Genomic DNA, 22,416 nt, shown 5'->3' with positions numbered 1-22,416 from the left:
ACCTTTGCGGAAAATGTGTTTTCAAAAATGTTTCGGGAAGGAAAAAAATTATAGATATTTTTATGAGAAGTATTTTTTAACTAAAGTTTAAAGTTTTATCTCTAAAATATTCCAAATTTTGTTTATCATAGATTAATTTTGCACAGGTCCCTCTTTTCCACTGGGAAATCTGGAAGTGGCCAGGTCTTCAATGTGCCTTCAAAAATGATTATTTGGAGCCGTCCGATCCATTCTATACGTATTAAGTATTCAATTCAATGATTAAATATTTGATTTGCCATTTTCGAAGTTTCTACTGTTGAATAATTTTAAAAATTTGCATGTGTATCCTTATCTATACAGGAGCCTCGAGATCCATATGTATCCAGGGCCTCCAAAAGGCTAAAGCCCTTTTGAGGCTAGTACATTGTACTATAATAGAAGGTGTCGAAAACAATAAAGAATTAAAATATTATCACGAGTACATGCGTCCGGAAAGAATAATTTTGATTCCGGCAATGTCAAACATATCTTTTAATTTAAATATTATCGTCTCTAAATAAATATTTTTACTTGGGTTATATAACTTAATTAAATTAAATATAAAAGATATGATATTTGATATATGCAAAATTTATGTAAATTTTTATTATTTATACATATTATTATATTATTTATTTTTTTTGCATATTTATAGTTAATCGTGATCGCGTGATTTGATTGTATATATTTCAATTTTCTTTTTAAGAAAATTATTATAATCTTGTAATAGAATCTATCTAATACTACTTACAACTAACTTATGTGGTAGTAAAGAAGTGTACTTTCAAAGTAATTTTGACATAAATAGATTATTTATTACCATCCTACCCACATGATGGGTACCTACTTATTACCAATTATTTACCACTTGTATTTACTTAAATTAAGTGAAATTTTTTTACTGAAATATTCTTAAGGATTCCGTACCTCAAAAACATTAGATAAATTTATATAATGTGACTTAAAGTGAATCTACCGGTAGGTCAAAAAGACATATTGGGAATCTTATGTGAATTCAAACTACTCTAGCTAGGATAGCTGTGTTCGATATGTGTCAGTGTTGACAACCTAAAGTGGGAACTTACCGTCCGAGTAACGTAAAATTATCATCGTACATAAAGCAGAATTTTCGTACTTATCAAAATACATTTAGCTTTATGTTAAAATTGTCTATTTTCTCAAAAATAAACGTACGATGTACGACGAAAGTAGGCTATCGCACATCGTACATTGGCATGAAATTATCGTACGATTTTTAAATATTGCGCATACGGGAATTATTGTATATTGCGCATACTTTAGCTAATCGACAATTTGACAACAGACATCGAACACAGCCGTTGAAAAGCAAGGGCAAAAAACTTAGGGCTAAACGGACAATATAAATAGATGTTTCTCAAAAATCTTCGTTAGCTGTACTTAAAACTTATAATTTTCAAAACAAAACATTTTCTTTTTTATTTAAGGTTTTAAAATTTACATACTGTTTACCTATGAACCCTTAGTTTTTAGATCCTTTTAAAGTCGATTTTAACCACCGTGTAGCTTAAACCTTATAGTTGGGGAAATTGAGAATTATAAATAATAACCACGAAAATATTTAATCTTAAAGTCAAAAGTGCTTTGCTTCAATCCTTTAAACTTTACCCGATACATTGTTTCATAAAATACTTCATATTAATTTGATCGCCTCGATACTTCTTGAACATCTTGTATATATTTTTATAAAATGCAATGTTTGCATGATCATAGTTCGAAGTTTAAATTTAAAAATTGAAACGTTTCCTTTTCTCTTGATTTATGGAAAGTTTTTCGATTATTTTCTCATACCTAGTGGCCTATTTGTATCTTTTAAACTTTGATTTGTGATTGTTCTTAAATTTTTTATTTATATTCTGGTGACATGAATCGTATTACCAGTAATATATTTGAAAGTTGTTTCTTGTTCAGTATCGAGAATGTTTCTTTATTGTATGGTACTATGTATGTATTTCTTAGATGGAATAGGAATACATCTCGGTTCGATTTAAAGAATGCATGGGACTTGGATGTCGGGGTGTATTTTAATTTTATAAACAATAAAAATTTCTGAAATTATCCTTTTCAATAGTGAGCCATAATGCCTGCTGTCTAAAACTGAAATAGTGGAAAGTATAACAAATCACTATTTTGTAGTGACTATTCACTATTTGATTGTAAGAAGTCTACCACTTCTCACTAGAAAATAGTGAATAGTCTCTATTTTCACTATTTCAAACTTAAGAGAGTGTATTCAACCAATTTTGTGATACAGAAGCGTGCAAATTCTTCAAAAATTTTTTGCATTTAAGAACGATAGAAGAATCATTCAAGGGTCATAGAAAAGCACGTTCTAATAATCTTTTAGAAACACGAGACATCATCAAATAAGACACAATTATCGATACAATTGACATGACGAAAAGTAATAAGAATGACAAAAATTAATTTTTTTCGAAAATATTTTGGAAATTTAATTTTTTTAGGCGAAAATTAATTATTCAGGCGAAGCGAAGACTGTGTGCCTACTTTGGGCTCAATCGGGTTCATATTTGGTGGTGCATACTTAGATTAGGTTAGGTTAGAGTGGCTGTCCTGGGTTGGGACACACTTAGCCCATAGGGTCCGTTGTGATACCGAAAAAGAGTTGGCCCATTCCCGGCCACTACTCCATGAACCATTTGGAGCTGTTTAAGAACAGCAGGAGTACTTTGACGTCGGCGGACTTTAGTTCGGAGAGGTCGTCAAAGAGAAGCTGGCTCAAGTAAGTCCATCTTCTCAAGGCAAGGCAAGAGCTGGACAGTGACAGAAAAGATGAGACATTGTCTCCTCCTCCTCATCCTTGTGACAGCTCCTGCAGTAGTCGTGATACACTGCCAGACCCAGGCGTTCAGCATGCCTGCCGCCCAACCAGTGTCCTGTAATAGCAGCAACAACTTTGCTAATAGAGGCCATTGGAAGTGATATAAGATCTTCGGGACGCCTACGAGTGTACTCAGACCATATCTGTCTTGTAGTACCAAAAGTACGTTCCTCCCTCCATCAATAATCAATTTTCCATCAATAATATGTTTATATTTTTTGGCTTTCCAAGATCTGTGAAAATATTCGATCTTTTCATAACTAGGTGACCTGAACATGTGAAGAAGATAAGTCTCAATTACCAATAAAATAAAAATATTTTTAAAAAAATCTTGTAGAATTTGAATGTTTGAGTTTGACAGGAACCTATAATAAATAGTTAAATATATTATAGTATAGTAATTTCTAATTTATCTGGGAATCTTTGAATAAAATCACCCAGGCATCTCACAAAGGAAGTTACAATTAGCAATTGAAATATGTATTACAGTCGTTCGTATATCGTATATACTTTAAATTACAATTTATGCTTTTACTTTTTTTTTATTTCTTTACTTTCAAATCTATATATGTATAGAATACCATAAAACGGCGAAAGTATGTCGAAAATTGAATGGATTTAACAGAGCTTTTGTAAACTAAAATTTCAGGTTTAGAATTTTCTTGGTCAGTAATTTTCTCTAGTAATTAGAAATCTCTTCTCAGTCATGAACCAGAATTGACTATTTAATGACCCTGAAGGTCGAAGTCAATTTCAAGGTCACTACAAAATAAGATAAAAGTTGTCAAAATCAATCAATCAATCAATCAAAAGATTCCAAGTACTAGTTTTTTAATTATCATAATAAGATTTTTGATAACGCCTTTTTATATAAAATGGCTGCCAGGTGGAAAATCGCCTAAAATAAGGAAAAATTATGTTTTTTTACATGTTTTAAAAACGAAAAATGGAAGAATGATTAATGTTTTTACAAAACAATATTACAGGGCTTAAAAGAAGACAGTTTAAGTTTTAACGATATTTAAAATTTTCAGTGCGATCAGATTATTTCAGAAGATACAGAATTTTAAATCCAGAAGTGCCGATTTTGCTTGGAAAAGACAAAAAAACAAGCTTTCGAGTGGTCTTTACAAATTAGTCGCTCAATAATTTTTAAAATTTTAATATGCTTCTAAACTTAGGGAAAACAAAAATTTAGGGACCACATTTCTCACCCGTTCAACCCTCCTCCTACATAACCAAAGTATTAAAGTAAAATTTCTCAATTTTACTTTAATACTTTGGCTATGTATAATTGTAAAGCAAATATTAATTTTTTGGAAGCTAAAACTTCTTGTTTCAAGTCCAGTCGACAGCATAAAAAAAATTGCTATATTCGAACCGGCATTTCTCTTCGTGTAAAGCTCAACTGTCGCTTGATCAATATGTGGTTTTCATGGCGTGTGGTTTGCCCGAGTCTCTTTTGAAGATTGTCAGGAATAAAAATATTCGTTATTATTCGGAGTGGCGCGTGGTACTGCAATTGCCGCTAAATCCCCTCAGGCTCGAAAACATGGAACTCAACTCAACCGCCCGTTTCCACGCGCTGTTTAGTTCTATGTAACGCTATATGTGTGTCTTGGGAACGGAGTTTGACGAACAAACCACATGCCGTGGGATGAAGAAGAGGCCATGTAAAAGAATAGTTTGGATTATCTTATTCATACCTAGAGAGGCTACATTTTAGCCGGTGTATGTATGTAAAATTTAAAAAAGTGATGTAGAGATTAAAGGGAATTGTAAATTTGATGGTCAGGGCAGATTTCTTGAAAGATGATTCATGAAATCTACAGTTTTCTTCCTAAGTTAATTTAGAATATTATTTGCTGAGGTACACCATAACACTGTATGTTTCTATAATCCGACACCGTTGTTACTGGATTAAGTGCAGTTCTTTAAAATTAAAAAACTTGGTAAAAACTCCTGATATAATCTATTAAATTTGAAGATTAATTACTTTTCAGATGATAAATTATATCAGCTATTGTTTTATTTGTTCTTTTAAGAGTTATGTAAATGCATAATAAAACATTAAATTATCAGAGCTCACAAATTTTTATGGGACATTAAATTTATAGCTAAAGCCAATTAATAATTTTTTTTTTAATTAAAGTTTATTTTTTCCGTTTTGCAGAATGTATTAGTTAAGAAAGATGAATCAAAAAACGAAATGACAGCTCTTGTTGGTGATTTTGGTTTGGCAGCTAAAATTCCAGATCCAACGTAAGTATATTTGGTGTAGTTTTTGGGATTAAAGGTTAAACTGTAAACATTGTTTTGGAACTCCTAATTCAGTTACCAAGTTTTTACTTAAATTTAATTTTAACTCATTTTCATTTCAATTTTTTTTGTTTAAAAAAATAAAAATCTAACGAATTAATAATTATAGTTAAAATTATGATAGTAGAACTTTTCTGGACTAAATCTGAAGCACCAACTTCATTGTATGCCTGCTTTCCCAGAACGCCCTTTATTGATTTTCTTACATTTTCGCTTTGTTTTTAGGAAAGGTTACAAGTTAAGTGTGGTTGGTTCACCATATTGGATGTCACCAGAATGTTTAAAAGGGCTTTGGTATGATGAATCAAGTGATGTTTTCTCATATGGTATCGTATTATGTGAATTAATTGCACGAGTGGATGCCGATCCTGATATCTTACCACGTACTGATAATTTTGGTTTGGATTATATTGCATTTACTGAGATGTGCGGACCGGAAACATTACCAGAGTTCCTTAAAATAGCATTTTGTTGTTGTAACGTAAGTATCTAAAAATGTAAATCAGAGACGTAAATTTTATACGCTAGATGGCTGAATTTTCATTTCATACTGTCTATAAGGATCGTATGTAAACGTGAAGGGGGAGTGAGCAATAAAATTAGCGTGGCCACGAAGGGTCGAATTTAATTAAAGAGAGAAATAATAAAAGAGAGTGTAGATGTATATGTATCTCTGCGTCACAAAATTTGCACAGAGCAAATGTAAAAAAGGTTCCATACTTCTGAAAACAACTTGATTGATATCTTGAAGTCCACTTTCTGAGGATAATTGGTTGTTAGCATAACCAAGGTAGTTTATGCGAGATGGTAACCATGGATCTCATTGATCTTGCATAAGATCAAAAAGAAATAGAATCACAAGATCTTTTCAGTTCCCTATCATTGACAGGCTGTAAACATTGATTATTTGTTATTTTCACTATCTGACAGTCTATAACTGGTTTTGACTGTAATCAAGATTAAAATACCAGGTATACGTAATTAATTTTATTGTTTTCTTTTTAGTTCGATCCAAAAATTCGTCCAACATTTACAGAATTAGTAAAACGTTTGTCACAAATCCAAATCGATCATAAACAACAACAACAAAATGATTTATTAAAACAAAACCGTCCAAAGGCTGATATTACCAAAGGCAAATCTGTGGATACATTATTATTACATAATAATAAACATACAACAGATTCATCATCAATATTATTACGTCATCTACCATTGAACCATCATTTAAAGAATACCAACGAGAAATCATTTGTGGCACACAGTGAAGAACTATTGGCTGTTTCATCCGCTAATTTATTACAAAGCGACAACGAACAAAGTAAAGATAGTACTTCATTAAATAGGAAACGTATGCACTTTACATTTTATTGTTTAATTTGCTGGCTATAAATTTTTTTTCGATCATCATTTCTTTTTTGGAAGTTTTGTTCCGTATTGATTAAAAAAACGACTATTTGCCTGGCTAAAAAAACTACGAAATTGTAATATTAAAATGACGATCTAAAATAGTTGCCTCAAACGACTTGAGTATATGCAATTTGATGCCATGGTAGTTTCGCTACTTTTTGGCAGCTCCAATTTGTCCAAGGAGTAATGATTGAGAACGAGTTAGTCTCCTTTTAGTTTCAAAATGAATGATAAAATGAAGTGAATCTGCTTTTATTCAAATATTCGGATTTAAGGTTGCTATGAAGGAGATGCTATTAAAGTTGGCAAATACTTCGTTCTATGTATTTTGTATGGGACAAAATGATTGGAACAATGAAAACCGTTTACATTCTTAAATTAAAAAAAAAAGTCTAGATTTATTAAAACTGTTAACTGAGGGGTAGGGTCTAGAAATATCATTTTAGTAGATAATCAAATCGAACTCGAAATCGAACAGTCTTTGGATCTCAAATTACAGTCGTTTAGAAAGGTTTTAAAGAATTTTAAAATTTGGAAATATATGCCTAGAAACCTGAATACATACATCAATACGAAACACTTATTGTACATTGCACTCAACTTGCATTTGAGCGCTTTAATTTTTTTAGACTAAAGCAACTCTGTCGCTTATTTTTCTCAAAAATTCACTTATTTTTGTTTCGAATATTTCACATTAAATTGAAAGAAAGATCTAGAGACATACAGTTCTATAAAAATTTATTCTCTCATTCCCGATTTGAAAATAAATAATTGTAAATAATTGATATTCCAGTTGTACATCAACGTTCTTATTCAGAAGATTCCGGTTCATTAGTATTTGGACCCCACACAGCACCAAGTGATAAAGCTCGTTGTCACTTATTATCACGTTCAAATCCAGCAGATTCCACAACATCTTCAATGGATGGTAACTATTTAACGGCAAAGAAGATTGGAGAAATCATGTGTTTAGAAGACCCACACTACAAGCCCCGGAATTCGCCTGTATCGAAAAAGAATCCATTCGAGAATCTTGTTCAGTTTCGAGGTGTCAAAAAAATTGTCGGTGGTGCTCCAAACTCATATACCTCGGGGGTTAGTGATTTATTTTCATCGTGCTTTGAATTACCTTCCTGTTTTGCTGTGAATGATGAACGGAAATCACCACAAAGTTTACCCGCTTCGCCGGCATCATCACGTAAAACATTTGGTAGCAGTGAAGAGAACACACCTGGGGGATCATCCTCAACGGGAGCGACGAAAAAATTTAAAGCAAATTCATTATTCAGTCATCCATTATTTAATAAACATGAAGAATCAACCACTTCCACGACGTCATCTTCCTCACCTCCTGGGGATGTCTCAACAGCTACGCTAGGTGCGTCCTCCGACAATAAACCCTTAATAAAATACAATTCTAGTACGAATTTGGTCGATTTACCGTGTGATTTATCTTTAAAACGTCGCGGATCATGTGAATCCGGATTTTTTTCAAGTGTTGGTGAAGATTATCATACTTCGTGTTGTCCTATCGATTTGTCCTCAAACCCACAACGACATAAATCCACAGCAACGTTATCGAGTTCAAGTGCCGCGTCAAGTTTATTTTTTTTAGATGATACTACCAGTACGACAGGTTGTGGAACAACAGTCAGTTCACTACGTTCCTTAGACGACTTAGATCTTCCGTCTTCTAATTATTATTTACGACACCATCATCATGGTGGAAATATTATAGATATTGATGCACGTTATAGTGTAGACATGGAGTTAGCAAAACGTTTGGCTTTTGATATTGAACTGTCGAATCAAATTACGACACATGCTGGTGGAAACCAACTGTTATATTCATCAAGTAATAAACGTACTTCATCTATATATACAGACAGTAGCGAGGATGTATCTAGTTTAGGAGGTGGTTCGGATATTATTCATTATCATCATCATTGGGGTGACAGTGGTTCATCGTCAGATCATAAATTCACCGGTCCATCAAGACAACCACATCAAATCGCAAAAATTGTTGAGTATTTTGAACGAAAAGGTTGTGGAGGAAATTTCCGTCACACAAGCTATCATCGATGGAAACCTATACCAATAACCACAACATCTCCATCGAATACAAACGACTTAGATAAATCATCAGATGATTCATCATCTTCATCGACTTCAACAACTACAAAAGAATTTCCTTCACGAAATTTTGCGACTAAATTGTCGACGGTGGATTATAATGAAATTCAACGTAATTCACGAATTGCTGCGCTCCGGCGAAGTTTATTAGAACGACATCATTTACCGTCGTCGACGTTTGTACATAGTAACAGTAGTAGCACGAGTGGGTGTGCAAGTGGAAGTGTGAGTAGTGCGCCAAGTAGTACCTTCACTAACACCATCAGTGGTAGTAGTAGTTTGACGACAACTAGTATTGGGGGGAATAAGAAATGTTCACAACGATTAATGATTTGTGAAGGTGCTGTCAGATCGAAATTACCTCTTTTTGATAAAAAATCATAACTTATTGTTTGGAAAAGAAAAATGCCCTGTGTAAAATTATGTAGCCTTTAATTATATTCCACAAAATTTCCTGTTCGTTCAAAACATTCAAAGTATTTACAACTTTTTCTATTTATTACAACAAAACTTCGTCATATTTACATAAAATTATACAAAAAAATATTTATTTCGGATATCGACGATATAGAAAATGAGGCAATTCGAAGATTAAAAATTTAAAGACGAAACTTATTGTCGTAATTCAGCTGTTTGTATCACTGGGAGACATTTAAATTTAGGAAATCCAAAAAAGTAAAAACAATTTAGATAAAATTTTCGGCTGATCAACATAAATATCCAAAAAATTATTTAAAAAATAAAAATTCATTTAACATGAGAACATTGAATACAGTTCTTTTTTTATTTATTAAAAAGAAACTGTTGGATTAAAATCTACAAAATGGAAGCCTTTATTATTTTTAATAAGAAGATGTACAGAAAATTATTGAGACTATTTTCTATATTGACAACGAGAATTATAAATAATTAAAGGTTACATAAATGATTATTAGGTTATAAATTAATTAGTATTAAAATGTTAAATACTTTGATTGTGATAAGTAAAAAAATTTAAAGCAAATTCATTGTTCTTGTTGGTACTATTTAATTTACGAAGTTTTTTTAGGGTCCAAGATCAATATTGACAAGATAAATTTTTGTAATAATAATTCAGGAAATTACGACAAACGTATCTTCAAAAAATTTAGATGTATATAGTGTAACTGTAACGGTTTTAAAGGTTGCAAAATAGGGAGAATCAAATTCCTATGGGCTACAATCTCTTTTATAATGGACTGATTTGTTCAATCGATTTCCTATTGACATTCGTGTCTCCTCTTGTAAAAGATCTACATGACCTTTTCAAATTTGATTGAAACCACAATTCTTAAGATAGTGTAGCAGTATCGAGACGGGAAACAGTTTAGTCAAATCAGCAATCATTTTTTTAATGTAAATGTCTAATTTCTTGAATTATGTAAGAAATGATCCAAATAATAAATATAAAAGATATTAAAATTCAAAAATATTATACCAATACTGCAGTATTATTTATTATTATCCGGGCCGGTCATAGAAGAATGCAATCATCATTTTTGGTAGCAATATTTATGAAATAAAACTAGGATTTCTTTAGCGAGAGCAAGATCATTAGTAATTTTAGCCAGTGGATGATTTTTAATTTTATGGTGAAAATAAACATACCTTTTGCTAAAGGAATTCTAAAGCTACTTTTCATTTTTCTTAGTAATCGAAATAAAATAACTCAAATCAATTTTCTTTTATTTGGAGATCTTCTTTCGAATATTTATATGAGATCTAGATAAAATTTAACATAGGAGAAATATTTGTAAAGTTCCTAAAGTGACACCAGAATTCCATTTTGTCTTCCTGATTGCAGCAATATCATGTACCTACTCCTTTCCAGATAAACAAATAATCCCAAATAGTTAAGTCACAAAAATTTGATCTCAAAAAGGACCCTATAATGAATATAAAGTGATTTTATTAAAAAAATCAAGTAAAGCAAATTTAAACTCAGAAGTAAAGTGCTTTACTTCTCGAGTGTTTGTAGTCAATTAGAAAATTTTGTACACACAAATTGAACTTGTGTTGGTACGCCCAATTGTTTTCATAGGAATAAGATTTGAACACTTTAAAATATCGGTTGCTGTTTTATAAAGGCTGCTTTATTTTGTTCAAGGAATTGGCTTGAATTGAAAATATTTTAGAGATTAACCTATGCTCAAACGAAAATTTGTCCTTATTTTTGTCGTATTGATGTCAATTACAGTTTTTAAATCGAAATGAAAATGAGGAACTACCTGTGTTCTATTATGCGTAGGGGCATTAATCTCTCGATACAATTAAATTCCTTTTTTAATTTAAAGACAATTCCTTTTGGCCTCAGAATTTCAGTATTCTACTTATCAGTAGTATTTGACATTTTAGATTTGATTTAAGTATTAATTTATTTTGAAAAATTTTTGGTTGTGCTACACTGAAATCGAAACATTTACGTTTTCAATAATTATTCGAATTTTTACTCATGAATTTACACCAAACGATAAATGACTGGCATCTAGCAACAAAAGATCTAACAAAATAATATTTTCGATCTTTCCACGAAAAATTCACTATAAGTATATAGGAAATCATTTTTCAATTTAGTTTCAGTTTCTTCTTTGAAAGAAGCATATAAATTGAATTTAATGAGCCGTAGAGTCGTAGACCCGTGCACAGGAATCATTCAAGGAGGGGGGGGGGGTTCAAACTGTTGTTCGTCATGTCACAAACAATAAACTTTTTTCGAGTTAGAAAACATTTTACTCTGTCAAAATGTGATATTCAGTCACTATTTTTCCATAATAATTTATATCACACATATAAATTATTATCAAAGATCTACATAATGATACTCTCATCATATGAGCAGTGTCTTTTGCATGGCAGCTATTAAAAGAGTTATTGCAGCTAATAATTAAAAATTGTATCTGTAAGATTAAGTTAAAACGAGAAAAGTTCAAATAATTTTTGAGACTTAAATGTGTTTTTGCTACACGCCAATTGAAATAAAAAACTACAGTATGACCTCGTCAAATATTGAGATAATTAAACCCAATTTTTTTTTCTTCGTCAACAACATCGAAACTGATCTCAAATGAGAAAAAAGGCGCGAGAATCAAAACTTCAAAAAAGCTTCATATTACCTTTTTATGCTTATTTTATACGCACACATCAAAAATTTTAATTTAAAAAAAAAACTCCACATAATAAAAAAAGAAAATGCCAAAATGTATTTAAAAATAAAATAATTTTAAAAAATGTTAATATTTTCTATATAATTAATTAATTCGAGGTCTTCCATCTCATTTTTTATTAAAATTTTTTTTTTTGGTTTTTGTTTTTTCTAGTCAAAAAACATTACAAATATTATCGTATGAAAATAATCGTTAGAATCGTAAATTGAAAATAAAAACTGTTGAAGAGTATTTATAGTAGACCTTTTCATCATGTTATAAGCGAAAGTGCTGAGTTTATTTTTCGCTTTGACAGCAATTAGTTGGACTAAGATAGAAGACATTTGCTATTCATTTTATCACATTGGCTATAATAGGGTATTATCGTTAGTAAAAAATAAATCATGAAATATGAAAAAAGTTAAAATTTATGTAAAAATATACTTAAATATTCTGATTTTGGGTCATAAAAACCCTTTTTTCTTTTAAAATATTAAAATTAAAAATCGTAATTTTTAAACTGTCTATCACGTGACCTAAAACGCGGGTAAGCCCTGCTGTGATGTCATAGCGGTATGAGTCATAGACCATCAGTTAGTTCAGTGTAGACAGCTGGGTATAATATATACATATAATAAGTATTTATATTTATATTATAATCAGATGTCTATGAATATATCTGTCAAATTTATTTGTTTTATTTCGTATAGTGATACCCATATTACGTCATCAAATTGGATGCGTTTTTGACAGTTTAAAAAAGGTTTAAAATTTAATTTAAGCTTTAGGCAAGAAAGCGTGTGTATTTTTCCGAAATAAATTTGTGGTGGCTTTTTATTAGCAAAATCCACATTTTAAAGTATTTTTTTCAAAAATAGTGGAATACCCTATTCATTTAGTCCGACACAAAAGTGAATCGTGATTTGAAAATGAAAAGGTCTATTACTTTATTTAATGGGGTGTGTTCTTTTACAACTTTAAATGGCAGAAAATGTAAACAAAGTTTGGTATAAATGTCACATTCATCATTAACTATAGCAAAAACAATTCGTCGATATTTCGTTTTTTGTAAAAGACCGAATGTCTATGTATGCTAAGAGAGGGCTATTTTTAGAATTAGTACAATAAAATTATTTAAAAAAGCATGGTAATAAGGAAAAAAGTGTTGCAGCTTTAAAATTTGGCAGAAGTTTATTTGGTTGTAACAACTTCGTATCGTAAAATCGACTTTTGACAATTTGTTTTTCCAAATTAACTTAAGAATACAACCTTTTTTTAAATGTAAAATGAAAGAGAATTATAAGATTTACTTTTATGAAGAACGAATGTTTCGATTATTTTCATTGATACTATTTGAATGCTTGTTAAAATAAGTTTATTTCCAGTGATGGTCGATCCTGACTTGTGTATAAAAAAAAAAAAAAAAGAAAAAATTAACAAAAAAAAGTATATAAAATATGTAGATGTATAATATTTAATTAATAATGAGGGAAACATTTTTTTAAATGGACTGTGTAAACAAATTGCCTTATTTATAATTATTATTAATTAGAGAAAAAATGAAAATAATAATTCCACAGACGTCCACAAATTTTTGCAAGCAAATAATTTTTATTTGGTGAAATAATATAAATTGAAATTTTTATTTAATTTTTAAAATTTTTTTTTTAATGGAAAACTCATAATTAGTTTTAAATATAATTAATGTACCTAATTAAAATATTTAAAAGGAATTTACACTAAAATGGCAATTAAAGGGAGCTTTGTTTTATTCAATAAAGACGTTTTAGTCATTTCCACAAAATTTCGCTGTCTTTTCCCTCCAGTGACTGTTTTTTCTTAGCCTCTCTCAAAGAAATAAGAATTTCTGAAATTTCTTCGCGATAGTTTGTATCTGAGTACTGCAACTCTTGCCGTGAAAACCAGTTTTTAATAGTACCATACTTAGTTTCGATTTTTTGTCACTATACACTTTATTGCACTTTTTTTTTGCGTAAATGCAATCAAACTGTGAGAAACACCAGGAATATTGATATTTACCGAGGCCTTAACGTTAAAGGTTATCGATTCAAGTCATTTGCCTGTTTGATTGAATGACTGAATATCGCTCGGGTCATAAGTTTAACGAAGTCGTTAAGTAAAAACGCTAGGATGTTAATTTAGCTAGTTAGCCGTTTCATTTCGACCTTCTGATGATAAATTCTTTCTAGTTAAGAAAACCGTGAGTATGGCAAAGGCTCAAAATTTTTGACATTTTTATAGTATTTTCTAGAAATTAAAAAAAATTGAATTGATCTTTAAATTGAGATCGAATCAGTTTTCTGGTATCGTGTACGTGAAGAAAATGAACATTATTCTTCAGGCTAGGTATAACAAAAATTTAAAACTTCAAACTTCATTGCTTAATTATTTGTAAATGTGCACTATTCCAAGAAATTTTTTGATGAATCTGGATTATTCTGTGGAGAAACTGGGATACTCTTTTGAAAGAGGCAGCTATGAACACTACTGCAGCTAATAATAGATCGTGAATAATAAAAGCTTCAAAATATTTCAATTAAGTACATTTTTAATATTTACGCGAAATACATTGATTGAGTGGCGAAGAAAGTGAAAGTGAAACATTTAACAAACTAAAATCATTTGAGAGCTGGCCGTGCTTTCTACTTAAAGAAACTTAGACATGAAATTTAATTTTATTATTTTGATATTACATTAAGTTCTATATTGGAGTATTTAAAAAAAATTTTTTCTAACTGTATCCTTTTAAAATAAAATTATAAATTTGTATGTAAAAAAAATATGCCTGCTTTTGTCACAGTATGGAATCCGGAACATAGCAGCTTCGAGCTGCAGCTTTATTGGTGAAAAATCTCGATTTTAGTTGATAGAATCTCTATGATATCTTTGGAGAGTTAGATTGCACACTGGTTCTTGTCTTGTGAAAAAAATGTTCTTGTCTTTATAAAATTTCATGCGCTTTTATTCAATTTCGGTAATTTGTTTTCAATTCTCAACACTATGATTTTTTTTTAAAATGGTGAAGCACTATTTCTTTTGTCTTTTTCCTCTCAGTTTTAATGCAGCCGAATATTTCTTATGTCTCACTTTCCGTGTTACTCAATTAATTTATTGATTAATATAAAAGATCAATAAAAATGCAAAAAAAAAAAAAGTAAAAAATAATTAAACACATATCTTCCATATTTAATAAAACACAACAACAAAAATAAAATAATACATTTTTGTAGATGAAATATTATAAAATTGTTCCTTCCATTTGTAATTTACATTGACACACACACGTAAGTTTTCCATCCAAATAATAAGAGAAAAAAAATCAATAAAAAAATTATATGTTAATTATTATATATTAATTATTTATACATAAATAATTATGAATTGTACATAGAAAAAATATTTATATATATATATAATTATAAAGACTGCATTTAAAACAAAAAGAAACTTAAAATTTGTAAACATATCACCAGAAATAAAGATGTTTATACTATAAATTGGATGGCGAAAGTAAACTAAATTGTTGTTAGCTATCTAGAAATAGTATAAACATCTGTGTTAACAACACTAAATTAAAGAAATATGAACGAAACAGATTTCAAAATCTTGTTTGAAACACAGGAGAATATGTGAATATGTTTCAAATATAATTGTTTTTTCGATTATCCAGAGAATTTTGTACTAATTGTCTTTTTGAGTTGTTTTTTGGCCTAAATGATTTATTTCTTAACTGCGTTCTTGAAAACTTAAGTAAATATCATTAATTTTTTCACGAAACTATAAATATTTTTATCCATATGGAGGTCTAAATGAAGATCAAACTTTACCATTTTATTGTTAATTTTTCAAGTTTATAATTATTTTTCCCTTTTATTTAACCAGGATTACACAATAATAGGGGGCTCATGGAATCTTGTAGCTTTCTGTTAAACGAAGTGTTTCGATATTTATATATTCGATAGCGTTGAAGTTTAAGGCAAATAGGAAGCGATATCGACAAAATGACCTCAAAGAGAATTGGGATACAATCTGATGTGAAAACAGTGCATGACTACTTTATTCCAGTCTTCTCTGAGAGAAACAAAAGGGAAAATAAAATAAAAGGGTGAAATGAAAAGAGAGAGAAATTCGGTTCCTTTGAGGGCCGACTTTTTCAAATAATTTCAAATTTCTAATGAAAAATTTGAGACCCACTTAATACTTTTTTAAATTTTCATGTGTACAAAAGGACTGTAAAAACGCGTTTATCGTTTTTAGACTTTACTTTCAATGCATCTTTTTAATTTGTTCGTAGGGGCGAGAAAGGTAAGATTCTTTAATACATTTGTAATTGAAAATCCGAACTAAATTTTCTTATTTTTTCGAATGGTTGGTTATTTCTTGAAATTAATTTAGCAGTCATTTTATATCGGTTATATTAACCGGTCCCATTTTATATTTCAAGACAATTAGTACAAAATCTAAAAATTCGGTTGTGTAAAGTAAAAAAAAATAAAATTGTAAAAGTAGAATAAAAAAAGATTTTGAGTGACTGGGATAAAATTTAGATAATCAAAGGAGTATTGCAATAACTATTTTAGAATATTTTTGATCAAATTATTTACGGATATCCGTGTGTCAGTTTATTTGCTACGAAAATAGGACATGTTAGTTGCCAAAAAATAAAAAATTTTGTCTTCGAATGATTTTTATGTGTGACAATCATTAAAAAAAAAATAATTTGATCATAAATATAGTTAACCTCTAAAAAAATATAGTCTTGTGAATTTCTGTATAAAATTAATAAAAATATTTAGTAATAATTATTAATATAAAAAAAATCTTATAAATAAATTTAAAAAAACAAATATTTAATTAGTTTAAGAGAAGTGATGATTTTGAGTTGAAATTTGAGACGAAAATAATAATTGTATTATAAATAATGTAATAGAAAGAAACCTGGTGTACCATTTATTATTATTAATTAATGAATTAACTGTATTAATTATGATTTTATTTGAATAATATTTTCAATTTAAAAATATATTGAGAGAGATGATTGTACCTTATTTGAAAATTATAAATAAAAATTAAATTTCAATTAATACATCGATCGTAATATTTAAGTAGCACGTATTAGAGATCTCCGTGACCGGGCATTCGTAAACAAATATATTGTGTCCTAATTAAACACCTAATTAAACAATTGCGCATGGAATCTGCATTCCAAAACGAGATAATATTTGTATCAATCGACGGAGCGTCTTCTAAAATACAAGAGTGCGTTGTCAAAATTAGAGATCTCCGTGACCGGGCATTCGTAAACAAATATATTGTTTCCTAATTAAACACCTAATTAAACAATTGCGCATGGAATCCGCATTCCAAAACGAGATAATATTTGTATCAATCGACGGAGCGTCTTCGAAAATACAATAGTGCGTTGTCAAAATTCCGATTCTATCAATATTATCGAACTAATCAATAAAAATCAATAATTGCGAATACTAAGAAATTCCATAATCAAGAAAGCAGTTAAGCAGACACCATTTTTCGAAAATGTGCGAATGTGCTGTCGTTTCATACCAATATCATCTCGAAAATATTAACAAAAAGTTAACAAAAGTTACACGGGTGTCCGGACTACGGAGGTTTAATAGAGTTTTTCCAGAAGAGACGAATCATTGTTGGCGCGGAAACTTATATTTTCTATAAACTGGAGAAAATGAAACTGTTTTTTACAACTTCATCAATTTTCGAACACTTTTTGACAGTTGTTTAAAATATGATTCAATTTATGAATCTCAAAACAAAAAATTTAATTCTAAAAATTGAAAAATTATAAAGAAAGTTATTTATAAAAATGATTAAATTGAATCCTTATTTTGTTCGGAATTTTCGAAGGTCATTTAAACAATCGACGATGCGTTGTATTAATTTAGCTTTATCCAAAGTGATACAATTAGCACATCAAACACACCTCCTTTTCGATTAATCCATCATTTGAGGTCTCATCTTAATTATCCGGGTTCGTCACTTGTTTGTGGTCCCAGGAAGGAAAGATCCTGATGAAATGATTTGGTCTTCGAACGAAAGTATGAAATGTCCAAATTATACGAAAAATATTATGTTAAGGGGAAAAGGAGAGACTTAAAAATTTTTAAATCGGAGACCTTGATTTTGAAAAATGCCATTATATTTTGAAAATAAAATGTTACTTGAGCTACTTTCTTTGGAGGACCCTATGGTCTAAGTGTGTCCCACCCCAGGACAGCCACTCTAACCTAACCTACTTTCTTTGGATGAAATCGTAAGTATAATTTCTTTAAATTAATTCGAGATAATTGTTTTCAAAATAAATTACAGATCCTCGAAGTTTCGATGTATACATGTAAGTTCAAGTACCTATCTTTTAATATGAATAAGTAAGGTAAGTTTGACATTTTTCTGAAATATTTTTGGTCGAATTACATAATATTAATAATCAGCAAGGAATTAAGCTTTATGTTCTACAATTTATTATATTTATTTGTTAAAATACAAGTTAAAATAGTTAAAATATTAAAAATATTATGATTTAAAGCTAAAAAAAGTTTTAAAAGTCTGATCAACAGATTTCAGTCTTTTACACTACATTTAAGTCGAGAGTGTTGCATAAAATCGTAAAGTTTGATTCTAAATCAATGTCTAGCTAAAACTTTACCTAAATTTACTTGAATACTCAACATTTGTGGCAAAATTATTGGATTTCTAAGCAAACATGAAGCATTTGGACGTTGATTAGGATCTGAATGACACATAATTGCAATCCAATCTTGAATGGCTTTACGATAAATATTCGTGTTGATTTTTTTAATTTCACAATTTGTAATTGCCAAAATAATAGTTGCCATCTAAAAATTATTATTTAAAAAAATTTTAAATTCTAAAATACATATTATCTCATTATTTATTTTATGGTTAAGGTAGTATGGTAGTACCGAGGGTCACAGTTAACCACTATTTATGTTAAGAGAAAAAAAATTTAGACTTTTTTTTAATGCAAGGGGTTTTGCGATTATCTCTGTTCAATTTTACTGGAAATGGTTTGTATATGCTAAATAGCACTAAAAAGGGATCTTTGTTGAATCTAAACCAGGCATGAGCGAGTTATTTTAAGTCAAAGCCACCATTGTTATAACTTTATTGGGTGCCATAAACTTTATTGTATGTCCCTTTATCCAAGACCGCATTGCTCATAGAGGAGGAAGCGAGACGGGTATGAGACTCGTCTACCTATCTCAGTTTCTTTTATAGTAATGAGATAGGTAGAAAAAAAATGGCTCTTTGTCTTACTCGAATTTTTGGTTGTCACTGGTTAGGTTGACACTGTCTTACTCGTATTTTAGATACAGAAGTATGAGTGTCTTCTCTAAGCCACGTTTGCCCATGCATGATCTAAACGTCCTTTACCGTACAGTTTTTTCTAAATTAATTCTTTTAACTTGCCGTTTGTCTTTGTTTTCAACAGCCATATATAGAGAGATACATGTGGAGTAAAATAAATTTAAGGAAAAATAGCAGAAGGCTTAAGCACGCTGGATTCAAATTCTCGAAATTCAATAGTTGTGAGTTATATTAAATGATATGTCTTAAATGCCGTAAAATATTTTATATTTTTGTTATTGTAACTAATTAACGTTTGTTTATTTACTCAAAATGTTATGAAATGTAGCCATATCACACATTTGATGTATTTGGTTATATTTACAAGTAATACACTAATACCAATTTATAAATTAAAACACAAAAAAATGATTGCTGACTAGAGTGGCATGACTTCGATACTGCTATACTACCTTAAGAAAGGGAAAGTTACAGCATTTTAGTGATTTTGGAAAAGAGTCCATAATTCCGTAGTGACTGTACAGGGTCATTTAGGAAACTTTATGATAATTAAATTATAGTATTTATAATATAATATACATACTGGTCCGTCGAACATTCTTTCCAAGGCACATAACTCATATAAAATACATCCAAGTGCCCATATATCTGCCTTAATACCATATTTTTCACCACGACATATTTCTGGTGCTAAATAATTTGGAGTTCCAATTAAAGTTCCAGTTTTATTGTTATCAACACTAAAAATATAATTCCAAATTGTTTAAATATTGTCTGGAGAATATTTACAATTAATAAAAACAACTAACTTTAATAAGATTTTCGAAATACCAAAATCAGTTAATTTAATTACACTGGCTGCACCGCCAGTAATCATAACATTTTCCGCTTTTAAATCACGATGTACAACATTTTGAGCATGAATGTAGTCAATAGCCATTAAAATTTGAGCAAAAATATATAAAACGTACTGAAAATATAAAAAAAAATTTTATCATTTCTGTTTTAGGTATATTATTGATTTTTTATTTAAAGGGTAGGAGCATACTGAGACTCTGTGAGTCAAATCACCGAGTGAATACCGTAACTTAGAGCCAAATTTACAAAATTTATAATTAATGGCAAAATGTCTCAAAAATCACAAAAAATTATTGTTTTGGAAATTGTATTGATTAATAGGATAATTTCGATCTAAAAAAGACAAAAATCACTCTCTGATGGCTGTTATGTCGGAGCAACCCTGGAGGTATTTCGAAAAAAATTCACCGAATCGCCAAATGAACTTTGAGTTTATATTTATAATGTCTGAAACGTTGAATGATTTTGCGTTTGAATGACAAGTTTCTGACTTACAACTGAAATCGCTCCGGGATATCATTCCTCCTGTATATAGTATCATTCCTATTGAAAGTAGATAGAGGGATCGGACATAGTATTTGACGTCATATGCGATGTTTGTTATAAAAACTCCATGCTAAATTCTATTTTGCTAGAAAGAGATACAAACAAATCTTTGATTGCTTTTATCTTGGTTGTTTTTATAGTTATTCGAAAAATAATTTTTCTCTGCTGTTTGTTACGTGAATGAGCTTTATTAAAGCAAAAAACAAAAATCATACATATTCCCAATTTTTAGTCGACATCTCAGAAACAAGCTACCTCTTTGCTTTTGAGATACCTCTTAAAATTATGAACGAAAAGTCTTATTTCGGAGCAAACCTGAAGATATTTCGCAGGAAAATCAAATAATCGTCAAATGAACTGAACGTTTATATTTTTGGGTCATCATTACAGTGAATTCATTATCCATAGACACCAAATTCTGGTTGATTTTGCGATTGAACAAGTTTCTGAGGTTTCAGCTGAAATCGCTCCGGAATATCATTCCTCGTATAAAATTTTGGCTTATAACTCAGAAACTAAGCGATCAAAGTCATTTTATTTTTCTCTGGAACAAGATTTTAACCCAAATCGGAGGTCAAAATTTTTCCCAATTTTTTGAAAATTTTAGTTCTTTTTGAAAAATCGGGAAAAAAAAATTGTTTCGGAATTTGATGAAACTTGGTATTTAAGGGATTTTTGACCCAAAAAATACAAAAATTAAGTTCATTTAACGATTAAGCGAGTAGTTATTGAGATACATTCAGTGACTTCTAAAACGGATACTAGACAAATTATAAATGAATTACGATTTTTCATCAAAAAGGGAAATTGCAGAAATGGAATGTATTTTTTTAATCAAAATTACTAACCTGTTGTGGTATAAACCGTTTTTGTCGTAATAAATAATCATGTAAGGTGCCATGAACTGCATACTCCATAACAATACATAAATGTCCATGTTGATTTAAAAAACTATTATAATATTGGATAATATTTGGATGATTAAACATTGCCAAAATTAAGACTTCATTTTGAATTTGTGTTGTATTTTTATGAGTGTGGACTATTTCCTTTATACAGACTTTCTGTTGAGTCGTTTTATCAATGTATAAACTCACTTTTCTAAAAGCCCATTCACAATTTAGCTTGAATTGTATAAGATGTTAAAAGAAAATTGAAAATATTTACCCAAATGTACCAACGCCCAAATCGTCTATTTTATGATAATTTTCCATTTTTAATTCATTCGGAATTCCAATTTGTCAATAGTTTTAAATGTGAACTTGTTTTTTTCAAAGAACATCAGTTGTAAATAAATTTTCATTACATAATTTTGAATTAAAATCGATGTAATTATTCTATAAAAATAACAGATATTTGTTATAAAGGCTGGTTTGCAATAATCAGAACCGAACCGAGTAAAGTTAATGCACCAAGGAAATAATTGTGAAAACAAATACTCTACAATTTATTTTGTAGAATACGAATTTTATTTCATTTATCGAAAAAAATTATATATGTATTACAAGAAATTGAGGACAGTTTAAAAATAAAATTTTATTTTTACCGAGGGTACTTCAATGGTGAATGTTCCTATCGATCGATAACTTAGCTTTATACAATTTAAACAAAAAATGGGTTAGTTTTCCGATTTTAATGTTACTAAATTGAATTTAAATTGGTGTGTATTCGCATATTTGGGCCAAGTTTCTTTACAGTGTC

At 29.6% G+C, this 22,416-nt stretch overlaps 2 protein-coding genes across 3 annotated transcripts in view; one reads left to right on the top strand and one right to left on the bottom strand.

Annotated features, from left to right (window-relative positions):
* LOC123301297 (probable serine/threonine-protein kinase DDB_G0271402) overlaps positions 1–9,626 on the top strand; it is an 86,213-nt gene extending 76,587 nt beyond the window's left edge. The window contains exons 4-7 of one of the 2 annotated variants that reach the window (XM_044884041.1): positions 5,076–5,164; positions 5,447–5,702; positions 6,227–6,542; positions 7,425–9,626. In XM_044884041.1, coding sequence (XP_044739976.1) covers positions 5,076–5,164; positions 5,447–5,702; positions 6,227–6,542; positions 7,425–9,148 — 2,385 coding nt within the window. In that variant the 3' untranslated portion in view covers positions 9,149–9,626. Of the gene's footprint in view, positions 1–5,075; positions 5,165–5,446; positions 5,703–6,226; positions 6,573–7,424 lie in introns of both variants that reach the window. The other variant, XM_044884034.1, reaches the window with a different exon arrangement.
* Positions 9,627–18,546: 8,920 nt separating this feature from the next.
* On the bottom strand, positions 18,547–21,998 carry LOC123306154 (serine/threonine-protein kinase nekl-2-like). The gene is made up of 5 exons (XM_044888052.1): positions 21,883–21,998; positions 21,564–21,816; positions 20,121–20,281; positions 19,895–20,051; positions 18,547–18,818 (listed from the first exon to the last, which is right to left on the bottom strand). The coding sequence occupies exons 1-5, from the start codon at positions 21,927–21,929 to the stop codon at positions 18,606–18,608; spliced, it is 831 nt and encodes a 276-aa protein (XP_044743987.1). The 5' UTR covers positions 21,930–21,998; the 3' UTR covers positions 18,547–18,605.
* Between the last annotated feature and the right edge of the window lie 418 nt (positions 21,999–22,416).

The sequence above is a fragment of the Chrysoperla carnea genome, chromosome 1, assembly GCF_905475395.1.
Source record: "Chrysoperla carnea chromosome 1, inChrCarn1.1, whole genome shotgun sequence".
Taxonomy (NCBI): domain Eukaryota; kingdom Metazoa; phylum Arthropoda; class Insecta; order Neuroptera; family Chrysopidae; genus Chrysoperla; species Chrysoperla carnea.
The sequence above is the reverse complement of the archived record's forward strand: the minus strand, read 5'-3'. Positions and strand labels throughout refer to the sequence as shown.